At 42.5% G+C, this 15,598-nt stretch overlaps 1 protein-coding gene across 4 annotated transcripts in view; it reads right to left on the bottom strand.

Annotated features, from left to right (window-relative positions):
- KDM4B (lysine demethylase 4B) overlaps positions 1 to 15,598 on the bottom strand; it is an 82,547-nt gene that overhangs the window by 3,576 nt on the left and 63,373 nt on the right. For all 4 annotated transcript variants that reach the window (XM_035892271.1, XM_035892272.1, XM_035892273.1 and 1 more), the window contains 8 exons: positions 14,903 to 15,125; positions 12,202 to 12,278; positions 11,961 to 12,016; positions 11,363 to 11,471; positions 5,562 to 5,747; positions 5,228 to 5,392; positions 4,310 to 4,429; positions 1,452 to 1,544 (listed from right to left, as the gene is read on the bottom strand). In XM_035892271.1, the coding sequence (XP_035748164.1) occupies positions 1,452 to 1,544; positions 4,310 to 4,429; positions 5,228 to 5,392; positions 5,562 to 5,747; positions 11,363 to 11,471; positions 11,961 to 12,016; positions 12,202 to 12,278; positions 14,903 to 15,125 (1,029 nt within the window). The remainder of the gene's footprint in view (positions 1 to 1,451; positions 1,545 to 4,309; positions 4,430 to 5,227; positions 5,393 to 5,561; positions 5,748 to 11,362; positions 11,472 to 11,960; positions 12,017 to 12,201; positions 12,279 to 14,902; positions 15,126 to 15,598) is intronic.

The following is a 15,598-nucleotide window of genomic DNA, read 5'->3' as shown; positions in this document are numbered from 1 at the left end:
CTGCTTTCCATCCTTTCTTCCCCCAGCCTGTACTGATACTGGGGGTTACCTCGACCCAGGTGCAGGACCTTGCACTTGGCCTTGTTGAACCTCATGAGGTTCACACAGGCCCACCTCTCCAGCCTGTCCAGGTCTCTCTGGATGACATCCCGTCCTTCTGGTGTGTCAACCGCACCACTCAGACTTGAAACTTTCTATTCGCTTTCCAGCTTGCATTCCTTTCTCTGGAACTGTTATAAAGCCTGATGTCTCCACTGCAAAGAATACGTTTCTTTCCAAATCCTGTATTCCAGGGCTCCAATCTGTTGTCTTTATTATTAGACAAGCTTAAATAAACTAGAATATTGTGCCTCTCTTAGAAATTAATTCTAAGGTGCCTCCTTGCCTCATTCTAGTCTTTCAAGGATAACAAGGTACGTTATTATTAACCTCTGAAATTTAAGCCATGAGGTCTTATTGAGATAAACAACCTCAAACAAGATGGAGAAGACACCTAGAGCCACATTACAGAAAGCATTTTACAAGTGTTTTTCAGGTAAAACCTTTGAAGATTTAATGCATAAGCAAATGAAAGTTTCCTCCAAATTGTCACCAGTTCTTCCACCGAACTGCCTGTCACCGGGCCGTTTCTGATGATGCGCATCTCACACTTCTGCTGGTGGCCACCGGTTTAACTTGGCACAGCAATTCATATATTCTTAAGGGAAGATTTTTTTGTCTCATAAAAGAGACAGAAGCCCACAACCTTATCACAGGTTAACTTTGTGGATCCATCCTTGCCCTGTGGTGGCTGACTTAACAGACATTTAGAATGAAGAAGAAAACTCTGTGTTCTCCATATGTGTAGAAACCAGTCTCATCATTTGTTTAAATGAGATGGCTTTCAAGGTTAAAGCACAAGTTCGAAAACACCCAGCAAGTCTGGAACCAAAAAAGCTACAAAATAATTTTCTAGGCTCAATAATTCCATTGTATGCAGTTAAAGACAGCCTGATCTTTTAGATTAAGAGCTTGACAGGCAAGAGCTAAGTTCTAAATCTCCTATTTCGTGAGAAACGGGGGTTTCATCCCATGTCGCTAATCCATTCTCCAGAAACCACTTAGCTGTAGACCAATTCACCTCACTTCTGCTGAAAGGCAGTATTTAGACAGAATGGCAGTCCGTATAACTAAATTCATATGGTGTAAAATGATATGAACATAATCTTTTAACCAGAGAGGAAGCAAAACTCAGATCTGAACATGGGAAAGGGAAAAATCATTCAAATGCTTCTCAAGCATTGACATCAAGGATTTCTTCTACTCCACGTATTTTATGAACGACAAGTGGTTTTACAGCCACAGCAATTGGGAGGCTGCATTCATCTAATGTCTAAACAATATGCAAAAAAACCATGCATGAGTACTGCAAGTCACGGCCATTCTACTGTGTCTGTAACTTCAATACCCACCAGGCGAGACTTCACTCTCTTGGGAAGCTCTTCCTCCAAGGTATAAATATCACCACGCTTTACCATTAGTTGGGAACCATCTTCAAACTCGACCTGTAGAGTAGGCAGAAGCTGAAATAAGAACTTGGCCTCTCTGTTTACAGTACCACAACAGTCCATTCCCAGGCTATGGTCCCTTCATGGGAATACCAAGGAAGTGTCAGGGGCCAGCTCCCATGGAGATCCCCTGTTCTCGGCACTGCATGTCTCTACGGTTCCTGCAGAATGAGCACCCCTAAGCTACATTAAGGATGTTGAACCCAAAAAGTGCTGGTTTCAGGGCTGCTGAGGCACCCCTGTCTTATCCGGCACAAGTGGTTTCATTCAGTGCTCCCAGGGATCCTAAAATGCCACAGCTGGACCAGCACCTCTGCTCCCTCCTCCCAGGCAGAGCACTAGAGATTTCCACTGATTTTTTATTCAAATCCTGAAAAAAAGAAGCTTTTCACTTACAATAAAAGGCAGGCCCGTATTCAGGCAATATGGTAATAAGAATTTCTTTCATCTTAAACAAAGCACTTTCACGTCATAAGGAAATAACTCCAGCTACTAAAATACATTTGTATTTTAACACACAGAAATAGTCAGGTACAAAAACCGGTGGTAACTCCTCGCATCAAACCTTTTTTACTAAGCACTGATTATATCATGAATTATGCATCAGAAGTTACAGGAATGTTTATTCATGGAAACGAGCATATAAAAATGTTAAAACTATTAAAAGTTTTTAAGAGATTCTCATTTCCTTTACTCAAGATTTATTAGGCTTTTCTAGATAATGCAGGACATCCCCCACAGCTTAATATGGGATGTCAGGCTCAGATTGGACAAATTCAGAAGGAAGAAAGCATCTGTGCTCTGAACTCCTCTCACGCTGCCCAGGTCTTGCAGCTCATCAGCTGTGCAAGCTCAGCGACGCCTGCCGAGGTCCCTGAACTGAGCAGCATGCATCAGCTGGAATAACTACGCAGGTGGGAGAACAGGCTTGGAAAGGGGAGCTCTGCTGAGCCCCGCTGAGGTGGTTTAAGATGCTACTGGTCCCATTTACTTGCTGGTTTTACAGAGCACCACTGGCATAACAGAGTCAGAAGGGAACACGAAGTTTAACCACCGAGGCGTGAGCAGATTGCTGTCTGCCATTTCCACTACACGAGCTCACTTCTAGTACCATCAGAGCGGTTGGACCTTGTGTATTTAAGTTCCAAATGACTGATATGGGTTATGAACACACATTAGAGCAAGTTACAAGACAGTAATTTGGGCTCAATATTTTTAAAAATACACGTTTAATCTTAGCACACGAAATACAGACTTAGAGATGTGAACTGGGAAGCCACTGCAAAACAAGACAAGTTTAAAATGCAAAAGCTAATCTGTGCTGTCTGCCTATGAACACACTTCTGTCATAACAAAACTGTTTCTGTGGTTTTAAATATAATCCTATTCCATAACAGATAAAAGAGATGCACCAGAAGTACTGGAAAAGTATCTACATAGGGAACCAATGTGGAAAGCGATTCAGGCTATTTTCCCCATGGAGAAGAGCTTTATTTATAGGTAACTGCACGATTTGAACAACACAGGCTCCTCATGCATATTTTTTCTGTCATCCGGCACCATCAGCTGAATAGCCTATTTCAAATTATTGTACCTTTGAGAAATCAATGACAATTTCCTATACTGTGATTAAACTGGAAAGCACGCATGACAATAGATCTTTATGGAACGCTATATTGTACTTATTCATAACCAGGGTCACCTCGGATCACATCTTCTCTGAAGCAGTTAACATCCATTACACACATCAAAAAGACTGAACTGACACGGTGGGTGATGGTGCTCTTCACACACAGATGTGAAACACTCTGTGCAGAAGGGACAGAAATCAGAACCCCATTTCAAACAAATACAAGAGATGGGACTTCCTTTACCTTTTGTCCAGAGGCATTAATCTCTTAGAAATAACGGTTATTTGCAAATTTCAGCATATGTTTTTCAAAAGGATGTGCACGAAGTATACTTTCCAAATCACTCTAAGTTTCAACTTCTTGGTACCATTTAAAAAGGATTTAATCAAATGGATGTACTGCATTTTATAAAGCTTTCTGTGCTGAACTACTGTGTACCAGGTTAAATCTTCCTTTACTGACTATTACAGCCTTCCACAAACAAAAATCCCACACATGAGACAGACTCAAAGACAAAAAAAACCTGGCTGCTGTTTTTGTCACCTTAAAAACAGAGATGGTGAGAGTGTACGAGACTGGAGATTGAAGGTTTCTAATTCCTGACACAACAGCAGCAGGACATTATTCCCACGTGCTGCTGCTACTCTACAAAGTACCCTCCCTTGACCAGAGGATTATTCCCCCCTTGAAGTAGTCTCCTCACCCACTGTTTCCCCTACTTCCTCTCAAAGCTTCAAAGAAAGTTGTAATTATGTAGGTATTGACTCATGGGGAGCTACAGACGACAAGCTCAGCTCTAGCCATAGGACAGCCATCAGGGAGTACTTCGAGTAGGTCACTTTTGACCTGGGTCAGATCTGAGCTATAAGGAAAAGGGCAAATTTATGTTATAGTTTAAAAGCAAATACAGCCTAGACAGATGTCTATCCATACATCCAGATTCTGCCACAGAAAACCTTTATCCTGATCCTATTGTATCACTGTAGTTCTCGTTAGACTACCAGCAGTATTAATTTCAGAAGGCAAATTCTCCCTTCATGACCAGAGCAAGCATTCAACACTTAGTGAGCTATACAATTCGAGCAAATCGGGCATGTTGACACAAGTACATGGGCACCCTTCCACACTCACCTGATAAATCTGACTGATCTGGGCTGCAATGAACTTGGCCTTATAGATGATTCCATCTGTCCACTGCAGTTGAACCAACTCACCCTCTGGAGGGGGTCCCATTTGGATGCAGTCTCTGCTCTGGAGACAGAAAGTGAAAGCCGTCAGCCAGCCAACAGAGACAAAGCTCGAGAACTAGGTAGAGAGGTGTGTTAGAATCACTGCTCAAGGCAGCTGCTAGATAACACTGTAATTAAGTCTCAGAAAGTTTCTGCATTGTGATTAATTTCAGTCATCTCAAACAAAGCCATCAACCAGTGAGAGACCAAAAATAAACACTTGCACCTCCTCCTGGTGACGGCACTTGGTTCTAGCAAACTTCTCGTTAGAAATCCCAAACCACCAGATCTCCTGTATCAACAGAAACAAGCAGGGTGAGCTGCTCTGTTTCACATGGTGAATCAATGGCAAAACCAGGAAGAGAATGCATGAGTTGACAAGCCAGCCTCTTCCAGACGTTCTTTCTATTAAGTGAATTCCCTATTTTGAACCAGAAGTGCTTACAGACAATCTGCTTCCCCCATGAATCACACTTGTCAGTTGAAAAATAAGAGATTATTCAACCACAAAACAAATAGGATGCTTAAAACAAACACTGTTTTCTGTTAAGTCAACTGCGTATAGCGAAATCCCATCTTTGTAATGGAACAAGAAATGAAATGAGATCATGTCATAAGCAAGAAGAACAATAATAAAGAGCAGTGCGAGTTCTTCTATGCAAGCAAAAACTTTACTTTCTAATATATATATATATATATGTTTGGGGTTTTTTTTAAGTTTTACTTTCTTGTTCCACCCCAAAGCACACAGAAGAGGAACGCACACGTCACGCTCTGCACTCATCTATAACAGTAATAGTCTCCACAGAGAGCTGCTTACAATAATGCTTTCTGGGTAAACGTTGTCACTGTATGAACCATCATCAAAGTTTACTTCATAGAAAGTCTGCGTTGTCATGCCAATCACTTTACATCTGTAGTAGAGTCCATTCCGGTTCTTTGTGATCACAGTCTGTCCAAGGGTCACTTCCCTTCGAAACTGAATCTGTGTTATAGAGAAAAGGGAATAATTTACAGTCCGCCATCATAAAAGCTGCATGAAAAATATAGGCACAGAGGAACTGTTCTACAAACGAAAAAAAAAACCAACCCCAAACCACCAAAAAGCCAAAGCAAACCAAACCAAAAACCCAAACCAAACCCCAAAAACATACGTTCTGGTTAGCTGCTTTGTGTTTGAAGCAAGTGATGGACACAACATAGGGCCAGTCATCTGGCTCCATGGGCACGCCGGCCGCGTGTGCGCAGGTCACGTGGAAGGATGTGGAGCAGTGCTCATAGGAGCACTGGATGCAGGCACCAGACACTTTCTTCATCCGTTTCCGACAGTACACACATTTCTGAAAAGAAACACAGGTCCGCATTACGCAGGCAGTCAACAGCAGCTTTAACGCAACGTATGGCATCCCGTCACCCAACGCAGTGGGACAGTCTGTGTCGTTAGGGTCTAGGGCACAGAAGCCACAGCCAAAAATGGTGACGTTTGCTGCGGAGAGGTCAAGTCCTGTACTTCCAGAATTGCCTACGTACACTTGCCTAGAACTGCTCGTAAGCCAAGAAACTAGAGCAGATACTAACATCATTCCCTCGCACGTGACGTCTACCAGTAACAGCCCTCTAGAGCCAGGCTGGACAGCGAAGCAGACTTACATCCAATTTGAGGCTACGCTCAGCAGAGGGCCGAGAGAAAGGGAGGGCAGAACAGGCAAACACACATCAGTGCTATTACAGAACTGCTACAGCTCAATACTCATCCTCCTGTGAGATATGAAATGCACCCACGTTAACTCAAGCAGCAGCCGGGTCGTCACAGACACACCGCTGAAAAATAATGTTTTCATTTGTTGAAAGAACAGAACACAGGGTAACTGTGTAATAATTTGTCCTATTATATTTAATGGAACAATATCCCTATTAGATCTACTAGAATACAATTTTATATAATGGAACAAAAAAATCATATGTTTATTTTACACAAACACATAAACCGTAACTATTTTATTGGTATCCATGTCAGATTAGCTACTGTAGATAATTCAATCACTGTTTTGCAAACAGAAGAAATAAAAACATTGCACCAAACACCAGAATTACAGGGGGAAAAAGGTATTAAATCTTTCAGTATTTCTTAAACTCATTTTCTGCAAAGCAGATCCAGTTATTAGGGTAATCGAATCAGACAGCAGGTAATCAACTTAGGATGTGTGACTACTTTAAAAAGAAATCTAGATTTTTTCAGAGCTAGAAATCACAAGCCTTATGGCACGGCAGGCTTGTCAGCAAGCATTATGTGCCGGTGGGAAATGAGATCCCTTTCCTCATTCCCTAACAGCACCAAATTCTTGTTTCCAGCCCCTCAGAAATATAAAAGACCAGGTTTTGGGAAACCCAATGTAAAGGAATTTAAGTTGGACGCCCACGTAACGTTTCCAGGGAACTATCTGGGAACACCATTCTTAGCTTTTAACATTTTAAGTCTAGGGAATCTGTTACTGATCAACGGCAGCTTCTTCACCTCAGCTCTGAGGCTTGGACAAGGCAAATCAGGGAAAAATTAATATCACACCCATGAGAAGAACACGCGTTTTCCTTGTTAGAATGAACAGCTCATATAAATAAAATCCTGAGAGATATTATAAGGCCATGAATCTGACTATACAGCTATGTAATTTATTTATTACAAAGAAATAATTTCCGCATAGAAGGAGGAGCAGGGGAAAGCAGTAATTTGTAGTGCCCATTTCAGCTGGCCATCGCCAAAGCACGACACGGGTTTGCTCCAGCCACTGCCCCTCAGGTTTGACCACCTCCCTCCCAATCCATCACCGAAACATAAATGTCCTATAAACATACTGTGATGTTAGGAATGACAGGTTCTTTTCCTCTCTGCAGTGCCCGATATTAAACAGAACCTTTCCTCCCCTCTTTCACCCTTCATGGCCTCTCGTTTACCTCACTCCCATTAAAGCACGGCTCAAAGTTTGCAACGTTACAGAGCACATGACCTAAATTTTAAGATCCGTATGAATTACTACATCCCACGGGATTAGAAACGTAACGTAAGCTGCCAATACAACCCCCAGAAGTCCAAAGTCACTCTGCTTCTAGGTCTGGGCTACACTTAAAAGTGTACCCTCAAAAAATATTAAGAGTGATATCATATTATAAACCACCCAGTAAATGCAAAACAAGAATTGCCAAATTTCAGTGTTATGTTTTGTGTTACCATAGCCAAGAGCCAGGGCCCCGCTTGCGCTAGCTACAACGCATTGCCAAGACAAATCAGAGACCGCTCCCTCCCCAAAGGATATTTCACTTGTCCTGGGAAGCAAAACGTGCAGAAGAAAGGAAGATGCATTCCCCCCTATTTCTGAGCACACCCCCCCCTCCCTGCCTGGGGTCTGCCCCACGTGTGTATGAAATAAGTCAAATTCACATCCTCTGAATTAACTGAAGTCAGTATGTTTACACCAAAGATTCATTTTGGCCTTTTTACTTAAACGAACAAAAGCCAGGAAATTCAAAGCCAGGGCCTTAGTGCTGCCAGAATGTGTTTTTTAGTATTTAATAAGCTATGCCTTTATCGCTCTGTAAACCATGTTCCAAAGCTAGATAAGCACCACAGCAAAATGCACAGCAGGAACACAGCACTGAAAGCAAGTCAATAGCAATGAGATCTCATTATTAAACTGTCAATACCTAATTCTCCCGCCAGCAGGGACAACCGCTGATCTACAGCGTGCTCAATACCGCCTCCCAAGGGAGCATTAACCCTCCGGTGTCAGGAACCTGCCTTCGTTGAGGCAAACAGGATTCTTCCCAGCCAGAAGGATTAGCACGCACCTAACGACACCCCAGTGGCAAGGCAAACCCCTGGTGACAGGCAAAAGAGCCTCACCACTGGAATATTCAGAGCAAATCTGATCAAAGGAGAAAGCAAAATGTGAGCTGCGGCCAGGCTGAAATGTAGAAGATGGTGGAAGGAGTGAAAATGTAGAAGAGCTGGAAGCGTGGGAGATGGGTTGGACAGAAGCACCGGTGCCAAGTGCTGTGGATGGAGCAGATGTAGATTTAAAGACGTTTTCTGTGGGAGGGGAGGGAGCAGGAAGAGGGAAGGTCTAAAGCACAGGAGAAAAATCTTCAGAATAAATGCACACCGGAGAGTCGGGTCATAGCTGAGAGTAAGAAATGGGCTGTCTCCTGCATGATGAACACTGCAATTCATTTACTGCACTGAGGAATGACAGCTAATTATTCCAAATTTCCACGTCATAAATAATTTATGCGCACAGGGCCGTAATACACCATTAATCAGGAAGCATGCAAACTGCATTCTTTAAAATGATGCAATGCCCACATATGGACTGAAAAGTCTGAGCTGGCAGGGGAGGCCTGGTGCGTGCTCAAAGACAGGAGATGCTCCTTGAGCTGATCACTGCAACTGCTTGTTACCTCAGCCCTCCCATGGTAACTTAAAACAATACACACATATAAAAAAAAAAATTAAAAAAAATCAAAGAAATTTATCACAAATAACCTTTACCCCCCCATACCTTCATCCATTCACTTCAACTCTCCCCAACCTTCACGTCATCCCTTCTCTCCCTCTTCCATCTTTTTGAGCAAAAGCCATCTCTCCAGTTTTACCTGGTACTGCATCAACTCTGACATTGCCGAAGTCATCAGATCCAACACCACCACCTTTTAGAAGTTATCTTCCTCAATGCAGCTGCACACCTCCAAATCCCAGACACCTCCCCCCAACTCCCCCACTGACTCCTCACGTGCTCCATGAATTACCTGCAAGTTCCTATGAAGAATCCTAGAACTCTCCATAATGGCTCTTAAGTGTTTCTCCACACAACCTTACTCAATTTGAATTTCCTTTGTACTTCTTCACACACCACACCAATGCTGCTGCTATAAGCACCGTGGCCTTTACATTCTGCCATCCAGATTTATTTGTTTTAATCTTTACTTGGTTTATAACTCTAAAGCCCATTTCAGTTTTAACTCAAGATAATTTATTTATTTTCTGTCCTGTGGGAAATGACACTCAAAGTCACAATGTATGTGGTGACAAGACCAACTGTTTTCAGCAGACATCGATGGCACGTGCATACGCACTGTAAAGGCGTTGGCAAGTACAGACCAACAGAGCAGAAAGAATTTGATACTCAGTCTAAATACAACAACACTTACCTGATGACATTCTCGAACACAGAGTAATTAGGCTGAAAGTCTAATTCTTACATCCTGACAGTTGGGCTTGCTGTATAGGGGCACCAGGCGTCTTACAGAGGGATCACACCGTCATGCTGACAGAAACTCAAGTCCAAGACCTGAACCTGTGTCCAAAGCTACCTGGACTAGCCAACATGCCCTGCTGGCAGAGTCATGACAGATGCTGGCAGAAATAAAACAGCATTACACCTCTAGAAAAGTTACCCTGACTATGATGAAGCAGCGTGCAGCACCATCCATGCTAACGCTTTCCAAGTGAAGTGCTTCAAGCCAGGCTTTGACAAGAATTGAGGTACGAGCCCAGCTCTTGCTAACTTCGACATAAGGAATAGGTGCCTGTAAATGACATCATTAGGCTGTGTAAGTCAAGGTAATTCATATAAAAATTCTCTGCCTTTCCTGAGACATGAAGAAAACATGAGGTGTGAATAGAATACAACACTGAAGAAATCAACAAAGCCATGAAGCTTTAATTCAGGAACAAAATAGAAAGATGTGTAGTAGGTCTGCGCAGAGGCTTGGGATGGCATCGCCAATGCTTCGGAGCAAAATGAAGCAACGGAGTTTTACGCACGTTAATACTGCTCTATAGGATTGTAAGGCAGCCAGAGAAGAGTTAAAGAATTAAGTCATGTTTCCTTGTGAGGCTCCATTAAGCAATAGGAGTGAGTCTTGTGTAAAAAGATTTTTAGTTCATCGTTACAAGTGCTGGTAATGAAGAGGATGCATGCTGGAAATGTCAGATGATCCATAAAGAACCACTACTGCAAGATTTATCACTCTCACAACACACTGCTCCATCACTCCACCTGAATAATGAATGCTTTTTACATTCACATTTGTGTACAAAACCCATTTGCACAACAGAGAAATAACTCTGGAAGCAGACAGGGATTCTTCCTAATCTCTCACCCAGGCCCTGGCTGGGCTGCCTGCACTAAATAGCTGCACAGTTAACAAATACATCAATGCTAACCAGTGCTCCATCACCTTCCCCCGTACCACACTCCCAACTGTCACCCAGGCGACTTCTGTACGAAAAAAGCAGGAAAAGCACAATTTATTTTGCAATAACACACTGTAGTGATGGGGCATTAACTAACATTAAGATTAATTGCTCTGAGCTAATGAATCATCCATTACTAATCCCTCGGATGCAGCTATGCAACTAAATAACAAGTTGTAGCTGGACTTTTATTAAAATCTTTGCAGAGCCTTGCATAGCAGTCATGGTCACAAAGAAATATTTATTAATTTCTACAAGAGATTTTTTGATAGAAAATGAGAAATATTGTAAAGAAAGATGAACCAAATTGCAGATGAGTAAATCAGCAATATGTCAGCTTCTCTCTAGTTACCACGTCCCTTCACACTCCCGCTACGCGGTACTTTCAGTAAATGAAGCTTTCAGGTGCTTTAGACCTGATTGCCAGGTAGGTAAGCGTCCTAGGCTCTGCCCAGGCTACGAGCACACTCTTAGAGAGTGAAGGCAGATCTGGTAATCACAACTTGTTTGTGTGTCAAAGCACTGAGATAGCACCTCAGAAGACACCCAAATGATACAGCTTCCTGGTGCACGTGCTGGAAGTAAGAGCGAGAACATCACCTCCAATCCCACACGATGTTTTTCTGTCTAGTTAAAGCCTTTTTCTTTTTGGTTTTTGTTTTGGCTCTTGCTCACAAACATTCTCTCCAGGTAAAAGACACCTACCAGTTTCCACCTCTGCTCTGGAATAGCACTGATATCCACAGGATGACGTTCTATTACATTGAGAAAACGGGCCTCAGGAACAGCAATAGCACAGATTATATGGATCCACCTGGAAAAAAAAGTGAAGAGAGAAATCAGAGTCTACCATCATTTGAATTAAATACTCAGGAGGGCAGTTAACATTTCTCTGACTCCCTCAGTATCAAGGCATATTTATGGTGGTTGGCAGCCTTGGCAACATTACCAACATTACCAACTGATTGTTCATCATGGTCATAGGTAAATGTCTCTGGAAAAACAGGGATCAACCTCCTTATGCAACTGATCTTGCATGATGCTAAACATTCTCTGAAAATACTTTTCTCTGACAATAAACCAAATGTAACAGTCTTCAGAGCCACGTTACCTCTGCGATCAAGAAGCCTGGTGCAGAGTCTAAGACAGCACAGTTATTCAAGCTCATCCTGCCAAGTTAGGGAGTAGCAGTTACCTCCATAATGCTAAAACTAGTTGTCACACTGAGCATCAAGACCAAATTCACAACACTAGAACATTAGATGCAGTATGGATGGACAAAACATTTAAAAACATCACTTACCGCCCATCAGTGGTCATCTGAAGAGCTCCTCCCCTGAGATTACACAGGCAACATTCCTGTAGAAACAAAACTCCTTCAGAGCTGGACCAAAAAGCTCTGCTAGACTCTTTTCCAACAAATGACTACACCACATCTGGGATGCAAAGGGAAACTGTACCCTCCCACCGCCCATCTCTGCTGAAGGATCTTAATTAATTCCCACAGCAAGTTTTCTTTCATTTCCCGAAGAGCAGATGCTTACCGCTGCCCATGCATTGGCTGAGCACCGTGAGCAAGACCAACTTTCATTCACCAAATCCGGACGTATTCCGTAACAGCCTGAAAGAAATGAAGTTATAGCCTTCAGAGTTTTGCTAACATATCTGTAGCATTGATTTATTGACTTTTCAGTTCAGAAGCATGTTTGAAACCAGGTGTAGCGTTTGAGTAACTACACTCAATAGCCTGAAGTCGTAAGGCAAGTCATCCTTGGGAAGGGGCGCAGAATTGGGGACCAGCAAGCCTAAAACCAAAAAAACCACACACAGGTAACCCTCAACATTCTTTTTTTTCTCTTTTGTAAGGACTACAATAGCAGTACTTTGACCCTTCAGGTGAGAACAAAAATGATGTTACTACTGCTGGAATGCACTCACACATCAAAACAGTTAAGACCACTGAATTTTAGCACGACTGAAGCAGTCATCTTTGCTAAGTGGTATTACGAGGAAGGACAAAACCACTAATATTGCAAGGAAATTAAACACATGCATTTCACATATTTAACACTATTTAAACTAATTTCTGGCTCTATGAAGTGTTAGAAACATCTGACTTTATAGAGCATCAATGACTGTAATACGCAGGCACCAAATCCTCCTACGTACTTCTCTGTAGCACCGAAACAGGGAAGCGGGATTATACTCATTATAAATACATAACACCAAAATAGCTCTTAAAATTCTGTAAAAGGCACTGGGGCTTGCCACCGAGACAATGGGGACACGACATACAAATACTTTTGAAAAATTTGATCTACGTGACTCCCGCAAGCTTGCAAAGAAAGCCTGTAGCAGAAGATTAAACATACCACAAATTGCTGGCCAGCATCCTAGCTAACACAAGGGTCATCCCATGGCCTTTACCTAGCCTAACAAAACCGAACATAAAATTGCAGCTGGAGAGTCTCCAATTACTGAATTAAACTTAAAAGAAGTTATTCAGAAAGCACTGAGATTGCCACAATAACCTGATTTATAAAAATCATCCACTTAACCAGATAAACATTATGTCAAAAAAAGTCAATAATATAGATCCACAGCTGTCTTCCACATCTGAAGTCTCTTTTCATCATACGGCAAATCAAGAAAGCAGATTCAACCCAGTCCTAGAAAATGAGCAGGGGTGTTGAGTCTAAAAAACTGATCTGGAAACTGAGCCGCAAGAGAAACAAACCCCCGTCACTGAAATACTGCTGGAGCTCGAACCGGTGTAGAACAGGCTGAAGTTTCAGCACCGATTTCTTGCTTCAGGACCACAGGTAGCTGGACTATGGGATCTGAGGGGAGAAATGGTCATGCTTACTGAACACCAGGTTGTCCCGTAACAACAGTCCTAACGGAACAAGAAAAGTATGTTCTGTTTATGGGTTTTGTCAACACCTTAAAAGCCCAGAAGCCTTTGCAAAAGCTTTCTCGGTACATCCTTGCTGTTATAACCTGGCACAGTTGGGTGAGAGCACTTCTCAATAACAAGCAGGCTGCCAACTGGTTTTACAGCATGCTGCCAGATACCAAAATACACCTCAACACTGCAATCCTATAATAAAAGCAAATGGATTCTCTGCAGCAAAGTCAAAGGGATATCACAGTCTAGAAGTACAAACAGCAAGAAGGAAACAAGATGACACTGGAGACCACATCAGACTAGATTTAACTTCTGTTCTACCCTCAAGGGTAGAGCCCAGCCAAAATAGAAAGCTGAATTTCTCTACGCCCTGTCCAAGACTGCAGATTTGCCCACATCCCTCTGTCCCTAAACAGAATGTGGTCACTGAAACCATTTTGATAAACTACTGTCTTGAAGACACATGGATGTACAAGGTGCAGCATCTCTGATCTGATCGCTGCAGAGACCACAATTTGTGAAGTAAGAAAGCAGACTTCATCCTCACGCTTGCTCTGCATCACGTGCTCTTATTAGCCAGAAGTGACCATAAGCACAGATGCAGCACAAAAATAGAAGTTGCGTTCTAGTTCTCCACAAGAGACAGTCATGCTGAGCTGCATGGTGACCTGCGGACTTCAAAACTGGAACAACAAAAGTAATTCCAGCTGATGCAAGCCAACTCAGTTTTCCCATCTGTCAAGATCAACTGGCTGAACAGTAATTCGTCACATCTCCTAGTAGGAGCGCAAATGTTAACTCGATGTCGTACAATCGACAGTGAAGGTACACGCTACCGAGATTAATCAGATCTTCTTTTAGACATAACTATCAGGGAAACAAACAGACATATGTTCCTTTTTGCAGTCAAGCGTCATTCCTACAAATAGTAACACAGACACTAATAAAATACATCCCAGAAACTATTCCATAATCTCTGATGCACACAAGAACAATACGACATCATCCAGCAGACCAATATTTGAACAAGCAACACGAGCACGATCAGCTTTGTGATGTCTGCTTTATGACAAAAAATGAAAGATAACAGAAGAATCTTTTCTGTGAGACAGAGAAGAATCAGCCGACAAAACAAACAGTAAAAACAGTATTTGTGTGTCTTTTTAAGATCGGTGACTGCCAAGATGGACTCAAACACACACACGTACTAGTACCAGAAAAAGTGGCAGCGACGGGTATAGCAAGCATGCCCAGAAGGAATTCAAATATAGGCAACATAAAGAAACCTGTGAGTTTCTCGATACCCAAAATGCTTTGGTGAAGGAAGAAACACTCACTAGCATGAACCTGCAGGCAGCATTTGGCACAGGATATCAAGGGACTGGTTCCATCCTCTCCAATATATGAATTCGAAGGAAGGGGCTCTGTATTCTCTCCACTTGAGGTAAAGCACATCTCCGGGATCAGAGGCTTGGTCTTTTGTCCGCACTTAGAAAGGTGGACGAAAGAGGTGGTCTCCCCTACAGAGACTGGAACAGCTTCTTTATCCATCTGTAAGGACTTAAAGAGAAAATATCATCATATGGAATCACCTCTCCCCTGGTCACAATCTGAACCTTAAAAGTCAGAGCGCTCCCCTTGCAAAAAAGCTGTCCAACACCTGATGCCACACAGCAGAAATGACGAACTTTAAATCCGGTCTTCTCATGCACAACCCCACCCCTGCCCTTTGCTCCTCTCTCTCTTCCTTAGGCCTCTACCGGGAGCTGTAATTTATTTTGAAAGCTCACAGAAGCATTAGAATAATGAGAAGCTTTCCCTGTTTTTCTTCTGTAAAAAAACAAATTCCTAAATTCCAGCTGAAAACACCACGAAAAAAAAAGGAAAATATTAATAAAAGCAAGACCTTCCCTCCCCCTCTCCCATCCTTTTGGCATCCTTCCCTACTCTTTCTGCAACAATTTCTCCAGAAGGACATTTCAAGGTTTCCGGTAGCAGACCAGAGTTAAAAACAATGGATTAAAACAGCCCAG

This window comes from Egretta garzetta, unplaced genomic scaffold (assembly GCF_000687185.1).
Source record: "Egretta garzetta isolate BGI_Z169 unplaced genomic scaffold, ASM68718v1 scaffold4, whole genome shotgun sequence".
Lineage (NCBI taxonomy): Eukaryota > Metazoa > Chordata > Aves > Pelecaniformes > Ardeidae > Egretta > Egretta garzetta.
The sequence above is the reverse complement of the archived record's forward strand: the minus strand, read 5'-3'. Positions and strand labels throughout refer to the sequence as shown.